The sequence below is a fragment of the Bacillus rossius genome, chromosome 6 (assembly GCF_032445375.1).
Source record: "Bacillus rossius redtenbacheri isolate Brsri chromosome 6, Brsri_v3, whole genome shotgun sequence".
NCBI lineage: Eukaryota > Metazoa > Arthropoda > Insecta > Phasmatodea > Bacillidae > Bacillus > Bacillus rossius.
This window is the reverse complement of record NC_086334.1, coordinates 7299770-7318619: the sequence shown is the minus strand read 5'-3', so window position 1 is coordinate 7318619 and position 18850 is coordinate 7299770. Positions and strand designations below refer to the sequence as shown.

The window sequence follows — 18850 nt, the reverse complement described above, 5'->3', positions numbered from 1 at the left end:
ATCAAAAACACAAATAAGACTTTAAAATTAGAAACGTTAAAAACTCACCTAAATTGGAGGCGGTAATTAAACACTGTTTTAAACAATAAATGAACTAAATAATCACGTATTAGTTCGTTTGAATTCTGGCCTATCACGAACAATCACGCGACATCATTATCCAATAAAAAAAGTAGATACTCTTACCTCGTACGTAAACAACAATGTTAACCGCCACATCACGGCACTGGTATTGTGATGAAATTTAAAAATTCGATATCTCCTAAAGTATTTGGAATTTCTTATCTCCGCCGCTTTTAATGAAAAGAGGAAGTTGAAGAGCATATAATAAAGGTATTTTCGGATTTTTAACATTTTTTTTTTTCGCAAATACCGCTCAACTACATATGATGAAATTTAAAAATTTGATATCTCCTAAAGTATTTGGAATTTCTTACCTCCGCCACTTTTAATGAAAAGAGGACGTTGAAGAGCATAAAATAAAGGTATTTTCGGATTTTTAAAAATTTTTTTCGCAAATACCGCCCAACTACATATTTACCAAGAAGGGACCGAGAATGGGAAGTCCCTCTTTATATGTATGGAAAATGGTTTTCAGTGCTTATGTTGTGTACTGTTATTGGCTTGAAATTTGAATTGTGTGTGTAAGTGAGTGTGTGATTGGTCGGTGAGGTCATGTGACTTCTCCTTTATCCATGATGAAGAAGGTGGCATGACTTCACCAGTCGTCTGTCGATCGCTGCACCAGGAGGGCGCGCGTTCGTTGGCTTCTCACCAAATATGGAGGAATTTTGAGGAGGATAAATTTAACGTCAGTAGCTAGAGCCATGCCGAAGAGAGTAAATTAATCATCTGTTGTTTTGGAACTTTTTGGACACTTTTAACTAGGAATTGCGGCTGTCGGCGTCTGGCTCTTGGTGAAATTCGTTTTCGCTGGGTGTGGCCATGTTTGAGGCCGCACTGATTTTGTGTACTTACAGAAAAATGTTACTGAAGGACTTAACCTACGTTGTTTTTCGTTAATTCTCATCGCCCGAGCTGCGAGCAATTCTCGACAGGCGGATGTACGAATTGAATGAGGGATTGTATTTGTTTGTGCAGCATTCTATTTTGAAAAATAAAACAAAAACTACAATTGGTGCTTCACAGCTCTTTATTTATTATTATTATTTTTATAACGAACCGTTATAAAGTTCACGCACTCCCCTTGTAAGTAGATCGGTATTACATTATCCAGTAACAAAAACTTTGCAGCCGTAGTTTGACATGCTTACCGCATAAATGATTAAAAGTTAATGAACAGTTAGTTTATTATATATATTTTTTTATTTGTTTCAGGACCTATTGCATCTATATTTTGGCTAGACAAGGAATTGGGTAGTGACATATTCCTGGATGGTACGTACGTATAGTAGTTAGTAGAGGAGTGTAAGACTGGATATGCAAAAAGGGTTCAAATTGGAAAATATCTTAACTAGTAGTAAACACATTTCTGTAATTAATTACTTTAATGTGGGGTCTGTTTGATTCACCATTCTTAAAAACAATCTTAATTGGCCATTTTATCTGAATAACCATAAAATACTGTGCGTGAAAACATTTCCTCAATTATGTGATGTAAAAATTTGGCCTGAATCCAGCACGCCCATGCTAGAATGAGCCAAGGATTCAAAAGAAACATTTTTTAGTTCTCATCTTTTTCCAAAATTATACCACAGCTGGTGAAAACAGATATTACACTTTCTTTTAAAGTACCTACACATAAGTGCTGCAGAACCTTGAACTACTAGAGTACTTTAAAATGTCACTAGCCAACTTGCTGTGTTAACTGACAGAAGATGGCCTTTGTCACCATGGGCTCTTAGAAGATAGGATTGGGATCAAATTTCTGGTTACATTGGCTAATGAGTAGCTGATAAGCAAAATGTCAAAGCATCCATCTGAAGTAGCAGAACTGAATTCTGTGAAACGCCTGAATTGTATCCAATCTGAAATGGTATCCATTCATGTTAATTTGACTCATCTCATGACCCAGAGAAAACCCGAATGGTTGCCATTCAGGATTGGATACTTTTCACATTGTCGATAGCCACAATATCAAATAACCCAGAGAAGGCAACGTTCATGTAGCAAGAATCAGCGAGCCCTTTGACTTTGTTGATCATCCAGATACTGGCATGAGTAAAGTGGTGGAGCGGTTGACCATCCGTGCGATCCACTAATCGAGTAAAGGAACACTGCAAATCAGCGTCAACTATCAGAACAAGTGGAATCTTCTGTATGCTCTCTTACTGAGTGTTGCACAGGATGGAAGCAGAAACGAGCATAAAACACAACTCCTGTGCCTGAAAAAAATTACGCAGGTAATCCTGTATCTGTGGGTTATGTTGTTAACATTGTGGAATGTTCCCATGTGCCGGAACAACTACGTTACCATGTTGTAGTGCCTTGTAGCCATTTGTTCATGGCTTCATCTCATGGCTTCGTTCAACTCATGATGCAGTGTTGGTTATTGTTTCAAATTGTATGGAACTAATTTATCACGAGAGGAATATTCAATCCCAGTGACTGACATCCATTGTCTATTTTCCTTGGAAAATTCTTCCAGCTGAGTTTTATGTGAAAAATCAAAATAATCACAGCACATTTGTAGTCTTCAGCTCTTATTGGCATCATTCAAGCCCTTTACAAGTTTTGCTTGCACCATCTCAGTCCTGAACCTGTTTTGACTCGTAACTGCCAACATAATCCTTACACTGGGAACATGTAAAGCAAACATCTTGTGTGACTAACAATGCTTCTGCTGTCACACTAATATTAGGAATGCAAAAATTTATGCGTGAGTATCTATGTTTGTTACTCAATAAAGATATTTTGTGTCGTAGGTATAGTTGTAGCTACCGAGTTGGTAGCACTGCTTGAGTTTGGAGAGTTAGTAAATGGAGGAAAAGGAGTGTGGAAGAAATGACTGTTATTAACTGCTGAACGAATTTGGATGAGATTTGGCGTAGAGCTAGCTTATAACCTGGAATAACACATAGGCCACATTTAATATGAAATTCCATCCCTAGTGGAGAGAGAAAGGGGTAAATTTATTTTTATAATAGAAAATCATAGGTCATAGAAATTCAAACATTGTGGTTGTGTTTCATTTCTTTATGTCCGCCACTCAGTCATATAATAAGGTCTGGAATCTTCCTATCCTTTTCCTTGGTGAGATCCGTTCACTTAATGGAGCTCGTGGCGCCTAGCGAACTAACGGCACTGGTAACAGATTAGTTTTGAACTTCGTCAATAAATGGTGTTGCCTTGAATTTTAAACGGGCTATCATTTAGTGCATTAAAACAAAACTGCCTAACATTTGATATAAGGTATAAGGGTTTGTTCGAACCCTTTTTCGCAAACTAAATACTTTCATCCAGGGAAAAAAAGTAGGTTTCTGAAGGATAGTATAATCACTAAACTCCACAACATATAACCAGGAAGTTTTTTTTTAGTATATATGAAACTATGGTGCTAACAATCCTTAAAACACACAGTTACCTTTAACTCACGAGTCAGTATGAGGTGCTGTACACTTTCTTCGAGAGCCGATAGATGCCGCTTGGGCTAGTTTTTTAGGATCTCAATTTTTTTTTAAGATAGGTATATCTTATCTTTTTCTCTTACAATTTACTTTGTATGAGTTTTTGATTAAACTGATTTTGTTATTTATCAGTTTGGTTTTAGGTTATAGGTTATATTTATTAGTGACTTGAATTAATTTTTATCACAACTCGCAACGCAAGTCAAATCTTTTACAGAGCTCTCAAAATGTTTGAGCTATGATAAATAGACAGCAAGAAACATTGTTTCATGCAGAACAAAGGAGAATTGAGCAGAATGGAGTGGCTAAAAGGCAGATCTTAGACATCAGGAGAATGCAGAACGCGTGGCCTCCCCAGCATGCCTCTTGAGACAGCTGAGGAGTCGGCTTCTCGACAGCAGATGAACGCAGATGTAGTGGCCTCTCAGCATGCTTCTGAGACAGTCGAAGAGGCAGCTTCTCGATATCAGCAGCACACAGAACTTGTGGCCTCTCAGCGTGCCTCTGAGACAGCCAAAGAGTGGGCTTCTCGATATCAGCAGCACACAGAACTTATGGCCTCTCAACGTGCCTCTGAGACAGCCAAAGCAACAGTAGCACGCCGACATGCGAGGGTTCAGCGACAGCAAACATTTGCAAGGAACCTGTGGGGTGTTCTCGAAAAATGTACTTTTGACTATGATTAAACTTTAAACTATATTATCTACAGGCTCATCAAAATTGATAGAACGAATAAGGCATGCAGATTTTGTGGGTCACTAAAATGACACGCTGTTTACAGAGACATATTGCAGTAAATGTTTAAGCTCTCAGGGCACCCCAAATTTATTAGTCATTTTAACCAATGCTGAGGCCCCCCTGTCTCTTACAGCAAAATTAGTATCTCTTGATAATGTGTGAGATGTGTTTTCCAATAAAGCAGTTTTTTTTAAGTTCTGTCATAAAAACGGTAATTCATGCAAAATTCAAAGTCAGTATGATTATAGTCCAAACTCTAAAGTATAAAAACAAATACAAGGTGTCTACCAGATCTAGTAAATTAAATTCCCTGATTTTTCCAGGTTTTCCAGGTCTAAAACTGAATTTTTCCAGGTATTCTTTAACACAATTACGACATTCCAAGAAACTGAAAAAAAACTGCATAATATTACATTGACGGGTTTCAAAGTATTTCAACTTACTTAAATTAGTAAAAAAAAATTACCTTCTTCCAAACGTGGCCAAAGTGACTCAATTGATGGCAAATAAAAAATGCTGCTACAAATATTTCACACACTTCCTTTTGCAAAAAACATTAGTAAAAGGAAGCTCCCATCAATTTCGCAGTGACTCAACTTTTGCGTCTATTGCACTTACTTCAGAACGAGCCAAATCCAACATTCAAGCCTTCTTCAACTGCAATGCCTTGATCTCTTAAACTCTTCTTTTTTCTGCCTTCTTCTTGTCTGTAGCTTCCTTTTCTTTTTGTTTTGTTTGCAGGGCTTCCTTACGCCTACAACTAGCATTTCTTACATACTGTAACATGGACTTGGTGATATCAACATGCTCTACACCTCCAGAACGTTGAACAAAGTCATACATCTGTCTTCATGAAATCAGTATTTCTTCCTGCAAGTTTTCTGTCAGCAGATTAGAATTCACTGAAAATCCTCTTTCCAATGATGCATTTCCATGGGAAAGTACCAACACCATCCTCACAAACTTTAGAAGGCCTGTTTTGGAAGCTACTGTATGTGCCTTAAGAATGAGCATCCACAAGTGATCAAGGCGCCCGTCTTCTCGAGAAAAAGACGAGAACAGTGCTGCAGAATCTTGCGAGGAACATACCAACTGATATGATCACTCAATGTTATCAGCTTCTTGTCCTGATAACCACCTGTTTTGAAGACAACATTCTAAACTGTACTTTACACGCTGTTTCCTCACACCCGAATTTAAAGCCACAGACGGACATAAGCAGGAAATTCCCTTGGTAAGATTGTACTTCAGGGGACTTTTGTCTTGAAGTTTTTTTACCATAACCTTTAGACAAGTCCTATCATTTTTCTGTAACAGGACAGACTTTTCTGGTACTTTCTCTTTCTTGATGGCATGGCGTACTGCATAACCCAACGTGATATTGTTAGCAGTCAATAGATTTTCCTGGTTATCTACATCCAATCGAGATAATTGCATTTCTCCCTAAAGCTCTTCAGTACTTCTGGTTTCAAAAACTTTCCTGCCAAAGCTAATAAAATGTCTACCAGTGAATCATAGAGAAAAGGGGCCATGGGTGCTTCACTTTGGAACATTGTGAGAAACAATTCCAGCTCTGATGCCAAAAAGTGGAAGAATGTCAATTTTACTTTTAGATTATCTTCAAGAGCACTTTTCACTACACTGAAAGAGAGAGATGAAATAGAAACTTCACTAACAAATTTCTTTAGGTGGGGTAACGTTTTCATGGCACGCTCAGAAACTGCAGTATTCCATCTGATTGCACAAAATTTCTTGGGAAAAAGCTCTGATCCAGTTATTCTAATGTAATCTGCCCTCCTTGCAGGTACATGCTTAAACAAATAGTAACTGGGCCTCAAAAAACTAACAACGTCTCATTGTGTAGCAGAAATTCCAGTTTTGAAAGCACCATGGACCGTATGAAGCCCACAGCTACCAATTTCTAGCAACAATGGCGAATCTTCACCAAAAGTGTCTGTGATATCTGTTTTCAAAGCTAACAAAAATGTCCAGTTTACGTTGAGGACATCCATAGATACTTAAAATTAAATGCACCAGTCGGTATAATCTGAACGTGGGAAGCACATGCTGCAGCACGTACGTCAGCAGGATAACAGACCATCTTGAACCAGTTTGTATTACGTGATTTGACGACACTTCCGAATCCGATGGTAAATAAAAGAAAATGGACGTAGGAACTGTTCGTTATTTGTAGGGGTGTGCGGGATCCCGACGCTTCAGGAAAAAAGTCGGGAAAATAGGCTTCCCGAAATGGCGGGCGGGAATTTATTACTCCCGAATTTTTCGGGAAATTGTTTAAAAATTAACAAATGTTTACTAATCATGTGAAAATGTTTTCTATCAATTCAAACTGTTTTTACAACAATATTTTTTATGGAATCGTACTTTTTTGAAGAGTTTCCGTACTATTTAAACGCAAAACATCTTTTAAACGTATGCCGATCGTAGCGACAGCTGTGGTGTGCAGTGAATTATGATAATCGTTTACACATATCTAATTGGAATATAAAAAAACGTACATGGAGTACCTGAAATATTGTATGCGTTCATAAATATATTTCTTCAAGGGTACAAATTTGGAAGATACGTGAATAGTCAGTTATATAACATTGCCGTCACCATCGAATACTTAACCTAAAACCACTGTGTCTCCTTAGACACAAACAAAACACATGCGCAATCCAACCTTTTCGCCAAAGATATAAGTAATACTAGACGTTACATAACGAAGCGTAACCGTTCTCATTACTTGATAGCAGTGGCGATGTAGAGAACTGTATTGGCACTTTGAAAAATATGAAATCACGTAGTTTTACACCACTGCTCACGAGTATCTAAACATCTATGATTTTGCTTTGGGAGAAAAAAATTGTTGTTTACTGTTTAGTTTGGCGGGCTTTGTCGGCTGACGTTACGTTGTGCAAAGTATCTGTTCCTATTTTCAATGCCGTTGTATATTAAAACAAACTAGCAGCCTACAAATAATGGAGGTCGCAACCAATCAGCTTGTTACTTGTAAACCTAAAAGTGTTTGGAAGTATTTTGAACGTCTGACAGACAGTAAATCCCTGGCAAAGTGTGTCTCGTGTGAAAAATTTTTGAGATGCGAGCATGGTAGCACGTCTGGATTTCTAAGACATCTCAATAAACATCCCTCTATAAAAAAAGAATTTGAGAATGCTAAAAAATATGTCGCCGCTGAAAAAAGGGCAAGTGAAGCAGACAAAAAAAAATAGCAGCAAAAAAAAAAACTAACTTTGCAAGAAACATTTAAATGGCCATCTTCTCATATTAGAAATAAAAAAAAAAAATTTTAATTTTCCCGATCCCGTCCCGTTTCCCGCGGGAATAATTTATTTTTCCCGAAAATTTCCCGCAGTACAAAAACCTATTCCCGCACACCCCTAGTTATTTGCCATTCAAAAATAAAAATGGGAGGGGATACACATGATGCCACATCAATGCAAGCTGATCAATAAACAAAAAACGTATTGCCAACTACAACCTACCAAACAAAAATTCCCTGATTTTTAAAAAGATTCCCTGATTTTTAAAAAGATTCCCTGATATTTAAAAAATTCCCTGATTACAAAATTCCCTGATATTTCCAGGTTTTCCAGGTTTTCCAGGGTCAGTAGACACCCTGCAAATAATAAAAGTTGACCAAGTGCGAGTCGGACTCGAACTAAGCATTGCAAAATGTGATGTACAGAATCTTGGTGCATGAGTCCGGTTTGCTGTAGACCGGTTTTTTATTTAAATTTAACTGTGAAACTGCTAGTGAAACTGCGGGGCCCAGCCAGTATTGTTATATATTAATTGTGATATGTGTTGGAAATGTTACAAATTAATACTTGTGAAAAATTAATGTGTGTTATTATTATTGTTGTCTTTTTTTTAATGCATGCCCTTTACAAGATACTTCTTTATCGTTGAGTTGTGAGTTTTATTATGTAATTATAATTGCTGAGGTTGATTTAAATGTGTATATTAAATTTACTTGAATAATTGAACGTTTTGTCTACTGCCTTTGTTTGTTTCAGGTATAGTTACAGTCATGGATAGTAAGCATGCACTTGAGGTGAGTGATTTTAAAATTATTTTTTAATCATTTCTTAATATTTGTAACATTTCTGCCAACAGTTGAAAAACTTTTGAGGTGCGCTTAACATACACAAATGACAAAGTAGGCACTACTAAGGCAGTTACCACCTGCAGATAGGCACTAGATGTGTGCAAGGACTTAACTAAAAATTAAACTATTCAGTACCACTTTGACCCCTTAGCTACTTAAAAATATTACACCTGCATGAGTGTTTCTAAGCTTACTCACTAAGTTTTGATTTTTTTTGTAATGTTCATTTCTTTGGCTTTTATCAGGCTTCAAGGTCATTAGCAAGTAAAACATATTTATATGTTCATGTCAACTGATCATTTCTATTTCCTTTATAGTTTTAGTATGAACTTAACATCCACCAGTTTTTTTTTCTTTCTAAAACCACTCATAAATGGACGTAGTTATGCAAAAAGGAACCAACCCACATGAAACCTATTCTGAGTATGTATTTTGAAGTTAAAGTTAATTATAAATTGTAATTCTCCTATTGATAATATAATGTGGGTATAATTTTAATGGTCTAGTATAAAAACTGATATAATAATAATAGCAACGACGGTACAATCAACCTTGTACTATTTTAATTTATTTTCAAATAAAATATAATAAAATGGTGGGTTGGTTCCTTTTTGCATAACTACATCCAAATATCACATCCTGACACTTTTTGTAATCAGCACTATCATTTTCACTCTCCAAGTCCATCTTTCTTGCATCATATCACAATTATCTGATGTTATTTTCAGATAGGTTTAAAATGTCCAGTTGTTTCATAAATATTTGTTTCAACATAACATCCTGTACACTGGTGTATTCATTTATCTAGTATCACAAAGCCTTTGGTGATTTAGCTGTCACAAATGCAATTGTGTGACATGCCTACTCATTCTTCACTTTGTCATTCCATTTTTGGATTGCACTGAAATGAGAAAAAAATGTTAACATGGTTAAAGAGTCAAATCATACATAAATTTTTCACTGTGGAAATCTAAATTTGTTAAGTTTTTAAGATTTTATTGCACACATAAATGTATACCTATATCCATAATTGATTAATATTTATTTGTTTATTTTTGGGCTACCTAACAACTGATATTATTATTCGTATGATAACAATATTAATATTAATATAACACACCTTTATACAGGAAAATTAGGAACAAAATAATGTTATTGCATAAAATATTAACACTAATGTAAACCCACTTTACAATATGAATGTTATCAAAGAAACTTTTTGAGTTATAAAAAATGTATGAAATACATTGTAACTTATTATTGGTTATCAATTAGAAAATACGTACTATTTACTACTTGATGTCAGCTAGAAAATACAAAGGCTAGATAGATATTTTTTACTGCAATGAAAGTTCTTTCATCCAACATCCTATAGTTTGGCACATCTTCTAATCTAGCTCCAATTTAGCAGCTCACATTCAGATTTTGTCGGGTGGATTTCGGCTGTTGACCTTGACTGCAGAGTTACATTAGTACGTTCTTTGAATGATTCTTGCAATTATCAATGTTGATGACACTCGGGTGCTCCTTCAATCTGCACAGGTCGATATATCGCATCGCCGCCTCTACAGGGCATGTACGTCAGTGTGTGCAATCATAACGCTGTGTAACGCTTCAAACGGCCGTCACGGCCAATGTATTGATTGTCGCCCGAGCAGCAATCGACCAGAGTTTTTTCTTTGATTTAAGTGTGTTATGTTAATAATCGAGTAATTGTAAAAAAATTTCCCAGCAACTGACGTTTATTTAAACGTAACTAATTCTGAAGTATCGCAATCACTCTCAAAACATGGCCTGACTTAGGTACTCCGCAGTTGACTGCACGTTTTGCGCGGGAAGCCAGCTCCTAGTGGCCCGCGACTTTGAGCTCGGGCAGTTCGCATCTACCCTACCAGTTTGAAAAAATTTTCCAGTGAAACGTCTTTTATTCTCTCTTGTCCGGGACCATGACCATACTGTATTAAGTATTATCGATTTTGGCAGATTTACGCGCATCGGTAAAGTTGTTGCAGAAATACCTAAACATATTAATATACAGTACAATGGTATTTAAAACAAGTTGTTATAAGCTGCTCTTTAGAAAGAAAGAAAAAAACTTATGAGTGTAACTATTTAAAAATTATTGTGATACCACATTGAGTCTCTGAGACAGCCCTTTTATTCAAAAAATCAATATGTAAATGTAAAATGTAACCCACTAAAATAAAACACTGGACTGAAACAAATACTGACAGTAACAATAAACTCTGAGCAAACTAAAATCTCTGGCAGTGTGATAGTAGGATGTTGCAACCAAGGTCAGTAGCCGGAGTAGACCTGGTAAAATCTGAAAGTGAGCAGGCCAAAGTATGCCGGATGACAGAATGTTCCAATCCACTGTATTAAGACTTTTAACTGTATCAATATTAAAAGTGAAATCAATAATAGTAAACAAAAAAATACTGAATACAATGAAATTCAATATATTATTATTGTATGTACATGCTCACAGATTGATGTGAACAGTAGCTTTCAAAAAAGGTTATTTAGTTATTTATTGATGTTCATAACATGTCCACTAACAGCCTAGGGCTTTATTAGTGGGCACCACACATATAGATAGGTACAAAGATAGAAAATAAAAGGCAATACAAAAATAAAACAAAGACAAAAACAAGCTCAAAAATGGTCACTGCGAGTACCTGGAAACTCCCCCACATCATCACCAAAGTAGGTAAGCTCTGCCTGATGTGAAATCACAGCAGGGAGGCACATCCACACACAAAAAGTCAAGCTTATACCAGACATTTACATTTTGAATAAAGTAATAAAAATATTAATAAATACATACCGTTTGTGTAGTAAACTACTCAGAGTTAACTTGTTATACAACACATAAGTAAAACTGCGGTTATGGCACCAGATGTTCAGTTTTTTATAATTAATCTAGAAAACTAGAGAATTTATTCTGCTGTACTTATTAGATAAAGTCAGCAACTGTGATTGATTACTGTATTCTAATGAAAACACCTTCAGTTGTGAAACTTTGAATTTTGCTGTAAAAATCTTCTAGTACTATAGTATATTACTGTATCATACTTACAAGCCGTAGGCTGGCATCCCACTGGTGTCAAATAATATAAGATCACGTCCATGATGGTATTTGGAACTAGCTGCAAAATCCATGGAGAAAATATCCCACAAGTGTACTTTACCTGGTGAAGAAAGTCATGTAAAGTATCACATCAGCATCAATATTGTTAACAATTCACAAAGTTTTCTTTATGGAGAATAATTTGAAATTTCGTATTCTATGTGCTATGCAGGGTTCATACACGTCCTGGAAAACCTGGAAAACCTGGAATTTCAAAAAAACTGTTTCCAGTACTGGAAATGTCCTGGAATTTGCAAATAATTGTAAATTGTCCTGGAAATTTTATCGGTATCCTTGAAATTTTATTTAGCACACTCGTGTTACAGTAAAACACTTGATTAAATAACTTAAGTTTCCTTTAACTGATGTGAATTCTCCGTCCGTGCAGCATGTATTGTAAACAAACATATATTCATAGATAACATGTCGTGAAGTAGACTTTCATCTATAAACTAAAAAGGCGTAATACACGAACTTGCACTTTAAAGCTGTTTTTTTTTTTTCATTTCGGTGTTTTCACCAATGTGATTTTTTTTTTTTGTGGATTCCAAAAGTTAATGATCAAAATTAATAAATATGAACATTATATATTAATACAGAGATACTAGTAAAAACATTTTTAAAGCCATTAAAATGAGGAAATTATTATTTACTTATAGTCAGATCTGTACATAATTCTAACTTTTATATTAATTTGTCAGTAATACTCTTAGCAAAAAAAAATCACAGTTTCCTTCTTGTCACAAATCAAAAAAATATATTTACAGCTGCAAAGCTTTCAAGTTGATATTTTCCTTTGGGTGGAGGATGTTGTTGTTTCAGAACGGGCTATTGCTATTTGGCCACAAGTTACAGCATTTGTCGATTCTTACAAAGGTAAACCCAAATCTGCTCTGTGTACCAAGTATTTTCAGACTGTTCAGAAGGCTACTAAAGATCCACTGATGGTTGCCAAATTGTCTTTCTTTTCCTTTATTGGAAGTCAGATACAACCATACCTCAAGTGCTACCAGACTGATTCTCCCATGATTCTTTTCCAAGCTTCTGACACAATAGAATTGTTGTATGGACTAATGTCATTATTCATAAAGAAGGAAATTTTGGATAAGGCAAACAATGATGTAGATTTGTGTGCACTTGATCCTAATAGCAAGGATAACACAGTGTTTACGAAGAGTATCGAAACTGGTTTTGCAACAAGAAAACAACTGATTATGTGTGTTACACAAAAGAAAGTCACAGGCAAGGATGTTTTAGTGTTCAAATTTGAATGTGTACAGTTATTGAAAGTATTGGTTAAAAGAATTCAAGATAAAAATCCATTTAAATATCCTGTAGTTAGATTTTCCAGGTGTCTTGACCCTAGAACTCTACTATGCAATGAAACTGAAACCATTGAAACATTTAAAAAGTTGCTTCAGCAGATTGAAAATAGAAAACTGATCAGTACAGGTGTGTGTGATGCAGCTTTACTACAGTTCAAGTTGTTCCTCAGAGAATTGTCACCAGATCCTTCACAGTTTACAAACTTTGATAGAAATACTCAATGTTTAGATTCTTTTTTTTTGTAAATATTTCCTGGACAACAAACAGTATGCATATTTGTGAAAAGTATTTAAACTTATTTTGACTCTGTCTCATGGCCAAGCATCTGTAGAACGTGGTTTCTCTGTCAACAGAGAAATTCTTGTGGAAAATTTAACAGAAAAAACTGTAGTAGCAATGATGATTGTGTACAATGAATTTAAAGATAAAAAAGTAAGTGATGTTATTTTCAGTAAAGAACTGTTGGCAAATGCTAGATCATCAAGAATGCGTTATCAGCACTTCTTGGATGAACAGAAGAAACAAACATCTAGAGAGAAAAGTAGTAGAAAGAGGTCACATATGTTAGAAACTGTCCAAGAACTGAAGAAGAAGAAGCTGCAGATTGAGAAATCAATTGATTCAATGAATAAAGAAGCTGATTCAATGGCATTACTTGCTGAGAAAAGAAATGATTTCACTCTTCTTTCAAAGTCCAACGCATACAGGATAAAATCATGTGAATCGGCAGCCGAAGTCGCAAAGTTAAGTGAAGAGATTGAAAAACTGTCTAAAAACTGTTAAAAAAGGTAATAATTGTTTTGTTGTAGTTTATAATCCTGGAAAAATATTGAAAAACAGCATTTTTATTATTATTAGTGTTTGTCTTTGAATTGTGCTTGCCATTTTATCGATTACAACATAGTATCAAATAACAATAATTGTTATTTGATACTATTTTGTAATCGATAAAATGGCAAGCACAATTCAAAGATAAACACTAATATTTATATATACTAATATATTCTAATATTTACACAATTATTATGTTTGAAAATCTGTGAAATGTCCTGGGAAGGTCCTGGAATTGTCCTTGAAATTTTTTTTTCAATTTGCGTATGAACCCTGGCTATGATACTTGAAAAAAATAACTTTTTCTGGTTGATGGCACTTTAAGGTCTGAAGTTGAACCATTTACAAAGCATACTCTAAACAATAAAGTTAGTAAAAAATTTTAATATGATTATTGTTTTCTGTGAAGTTTTGTAACATTGTCCTTGTTACCATCCAAGGAAAAGAGTCACAGCATTTATTTTTCAATTTAAGTGCTTTATTAATTTTTAATTAATGACAAGTAATTAAATCTAAATTAATAATATTGTAAATAATAGTAATAGTAAGAATTAAACAAAATTGTGTGTTCATCATAAATAGGCTATATATATATATATATATATATATATATATATATATATATATATATATATATATATATATATATATATATATATATATATATATATATTCACAATAATTAGATTTGTTATTAGCAAGTACGTACAGATGTTTTTGTCTTTCTTCTCTCTTTTGGTAGCTGTAAGCAAGATTTTTAGTAGAGACTTAGCTATACATTCTGAAGTATGTATTTTAAGTGCTGGCGACATTAAAGTATAACCATTACTCTGATTTACCAAAGTTCCTGTGAAAGGAGCAATAGAAACATCAAGAAGCCTACTACCCAACTCAGATCTGACAACAACGTATTAATACTATTGGAACACGCATGACCTCAACTTTCTTTTTTTACATAGGCCAATATTGTGCCCAACCTGGAAGAACTGTTAATGGGTTCACCTCTCTCACCACTTCTGGCCAACAAATATAGGGCACAATGTGAGACGAAAGCCGTTCATGAAAGTGAGTGCAAACCAAAATGCTGGTATTAATATGTGGATAATACCTTTGAGATCTGGCTACATGGGCATGTCATTTTGTCACTATTCCTGGAACATCTCAACCACCATGAAAATATCAGGTTCAACATGGAATTGTAAAAATTAAGAGACTTTACCTTTCCAGGATGTTCTTGTCAGTTGAAGTGGTAGTACACTAAAATGCAAAGTATATAGGAAATCTGCCATACTGACAGGTATCTATATGCAAGGTTTCACCATCCTCCAGTCTACAAGAAAGCAGTAATCTACACTGATCAACAAAGCACAGAATACGTCATACATACGACAAATCCAGTATAAAAGAGGAACTACATACATCATGTCAAATTGTCTCTTGTAGCTAATAGTGTCACAGAGACCAAGATATCTATAGTCATGAACAGAAAACAATAAAAGAGTACAACTGAAAACCAGGGTCACAAAGAATATTTGAGGGCACTCACTACCATACGTCAAGGGAACTACCGAAAGAATAATCAAAGAACTACTAAACATAGCAGCAAAATAGTTCATAAGCTAATAAATAAACTAAATAATTCCAAAGCACTGTAAAAGACAAAGAACTGCCTAGTTTATAAAGTGCCCTGCTCCTTCAGCAAGACCTATGTCGGACAAACTGGCAGAAGGATCGCAACATTTAGTAGTAATCGCTCAGCCATAGCACAGCACTAAAACGAAACAGGACATACAGTCCACTTGGACCAAGCCCAACACATTATAAATATTGCCAACCACAACCACAGATTTAAAAGAGAAGACATAGAAAACAAAAAAATAAAAAGTCCTAATATCTTCAACAGAGAAGATGGCTACAGATTAAGTAATATCTGGAATTCTTTGTTTACAATAATTATGAACAATCATCACCAAAGTATCAGCTACCATCAAGCTGGACAAGAATACGAGGCCTTTTATCGTCCTTGATAATGGCTGCATTAAGGCATGCCAAAACCTCAGGCTCACCATCATATCCACTTATGTGGTCTCCAACCAGAAGCGCAAGAAGTTGCTAGTGCCTTTGGCCACAGTATAGATTGATCTCTGAAAAGGATTTAGCTTTATAACAAAAATTGGCACATTACTGTAGTACTGTAGGTCTATTTTGTACAATGTTTTTATTTTATTATATAAAAAACGGTAGGCTGATTCAAGCCACAAAATTATATACTTATCAAGATCTTATCATTTAAATTATCTGCATAAGTTGTAAATTATACCCAGCTAAATACTCCTCTAAAATTAAAAATATTAAATAGTTAATTTCTGTTCTGGGGTAAGTCCCTGGCTGTAATGTAAATCCCCATTCTTTTGGAAACACCCGTTCTATGGAGAATCCTCTTCCTGTGGAGGAATACCCTTTCCGTCCTTAAGTCTCAAGTCAGATGCGCAGATTTGCTGGACTTCAGTTATTTGACGTTATAACATTTCTGGTTTTACATGAGTGGCAGAAAGTATGATGCTGTATGGCTTTCATTTGTGCATGCTGAGAACCTAAATAACTAATGTAATAAAAAAAGCTGGTTCAAACAAAAAAAAAAGTGTTGTTTTTATAAACAACCTGGTTTTTTTTTAAGACCCTGATAAAGAAAATGACCCTGTTATATGTAACGTTGTAAAAACAAAAAATATTTAAAGGTCCTGAGCAAGTGCTAAAATTAATTCACTGGGTATTTGTGGTTATACTGTATTATGATTTCAATGATCTTTGTGCTAAGGTTGTTAGAAATTTTTTTTTCCAAATTATAGTTTTAATCATTGTTATAAGATATCCTACCACAAAAATTTCTCAACCAAAAAAAAAATGGGATTAAAATTTAATAGTTTACTAATTGCCTATGTCACCCACTTAAACGCTTTAGTCGTTCAGTACCTTAGGCTGGGCACCAACAGCTGCATCAACCATGGCATCCACCACCGCTTGTGTGTTGCTGGAATTAAAGTTAACCAGCATTTTGAGGTATGATTCCTGGAAAACAAAATCAACAGCCAAACTAACAAATTTGTGTATTATACTGGAGTAGCATTTGGCAGAGATGTTCTCGGTGGCTCCCTTTGAGTATGCATTTTTCCATCCCAGTTATTATTCCACTGTTGCTACACCTCTCATTCGTTATTTGTATTTTATTCTTTATGCTGTATTTGACTTCTGTTATTTATATCAATTGGTTTTTAGTTAGTATTTTTCAGTTGTCAGTATTTGTCAGTTGAAAAATATTTATTTTGAATTTCCAAATAAAACATTCAATTCTTCCCCCCCTGCCCCCTTTTCCATATCTCCCTTCTCCTAAAGCTGATAATAAATATATAAATTGCAGACAATTCACACAATGTTAAGATTAACATTGTGCATGAAATAATTGGTTTCCAGCATCTGAATTGAAAGAGTTTCAGGAAACATGATTTAAATCTTAAATGTTTGTGATATTAAAACAGGAACCATGCATGGTTTTTTTTCTTTTAATTTGTGTGTGTCAGCAAGAACATACTATAGAACAAACGTACTGTGTATTTGTCGAAGAATTCATCTCCATACTGCATACGCACTGCGCTAGGGCAGTCTTTCCATATTCTTTTCAAGTTACTCCTGATAATCTCATCGTTGGTTATGTTGGTCCTGAAACATCATGTAGACAGAATTTTTTTTTTTTTGTGTGTTAATATTTATGGTTTATAGTATAATCAACATAACTATTGCAGTAATAGTAAGAATTCTAATGTATTTATAATTATTGATAAGATTTGTTTTGATTATATCAATTGAAAACATTTCTTACACTATAACAAGAAGTAAAATAGAAGGTAGGTGAAGTTATTTTCATTGAAACAAAGCAGTCCATGTTTTACTTGAGAGTAAACTTTTTTTTTTAATCGGAGGAGTGATTATATTATCGAATTCATGAATTTTTTGGCGTTGCCGTCTTTAAATTCCTGTCACTCTAGGTGCAGGCTGTGTGTGCGTTGCTACAGTTGCAGAGTGGCGCAGCTCGGTAGTGGTAGCACGTGATATGCGGGATGCTCACTCATATTCGTAAGAGAAGAAAGGCTTCGCTTGAGATCAAGGAGAAGGAAGTTCATATTGCACGATAGTATTTCCCAGATTTTTAAAGGCATAGTATTTAACTGAGTGATGAATATTTTTTCTGTCCAGATTCTACGCGATGAAATATTGCAACAGCTGATTTGCTAACATAAATTCACTAATCAAACAAAACTCTCAGTAAAATTTGCTGAACAAGAATTTAACCAATTCTAATTCAATGAACAACTAGTATTTTTAAAAAAATTCATACTTTCAGTGGATGATTTGTTAATGTATAATAAATATACATGTTGGGTATGTTGAAGGTTTTAAAAATTATACATCGTTTGCATAGGTTAAATTTTTACATGAATAAATATTCATAGATTTACTCAAAAATATTGAATAGTGAGGCTTTCTTTAAAACTTAATATTTGATTTGGCAAATGTGTTTATGTCGTTAATACATCAGAACTTTCCACTTAAAAATCAGATGTTATTGTTCGAAAAAATTTTACTAGGTTTAAAGTATTTACATTCTTTATAAATGTTTCAGGTTATTCTCTCTCAGATAGTTGAACACAAAAATATGTCTTCATATGGCCAGCTGTCAAGTTTTAAACTCATTAGGAAAGGTGCCATTCTGCATTGTTAGGAGGCTGTGCTTAGATTCACAGTCGGTAGAACAAGATCAATTGGGCCATGTCGCAGGATAGAAAGAATATGTGGCTTGTCTCAAACTCAGGATGGTTGAACCAAGATTAATGTGCTCAGGAACTGTTCAGCTAAACGTTTAATGATATGGTACCTAGTTTGCATAGGCATGGCACACAGAGTTTTTCTTAACGTAGGTAGCTAGGGCCTTAGTAGAGAGTTCGTAAGGAGGTCACCACTTGGTCTGATGCAACTTAAAAACTAACACAAGAAAATGCACACTAACTGCCTTCATGAAGCAGGCAGGAACTAGGAATGACTCAT

The 18850-nt window shown here is 34.8% G+C and overlaps 2 protein-coding genes across 4 annotated transcripts in view; one reads left to right on the top strand and one right to left on the bottom strand.

Moving 5' to 3' along the window:
- LOC134532565 (zinc-regulated GTPase metalloprotein activator 1-like) overlaps window positions 1-18850 on the top strand; it is a 315459-nt gene that overhangs the window by 5730 nt on the left and 290879 nt on the right. For all 3 annotated transcript variants that reach the window (XM_063369092.1, XM_063369091.1, XM_063369090.1), the window contains exons 4-5: window positions 1339-1398; window positions 8369-8406. In XM_063369092.1, coding sequence (XP_063225162.1) covers window positions 1339-1398; window positions 8369-8406 — 98 coding nt within the window. The remainder of the gene's footprint in view (window positions 1-1338; window positions 1399-8368; window positions 8407-18850) is intronic.
- The window catches only part of LOC134532563 (retinol dehydrogenase 7-like), a 44661-nt gene continuing 26678 nt past the window's right edge, over window positions 868-18850 (bottom strand). Inside the window, exons 6-9 of the mRNA XM_063369087.1 lie at window positions 17356-17467; window positions 16724-16819; window positions 11543-11654; window positions 868-9361 (exon numbers count right to left, since the gene is read on the bottom strand). Coding sequence (XP_063225157.1) covers window positions 9333-9361; window positions 11543-11654; window positions 16724-16819; window positions 17356-17467 — 349 coding nt within the window. The 3' untranslated portion in view covers window positions 868-9332. The remainder of the gene's footprint in view (window positions 9362-11542; window positions 11655-16723; window positions 16820-17355; window positions 17468-18850) is intronic.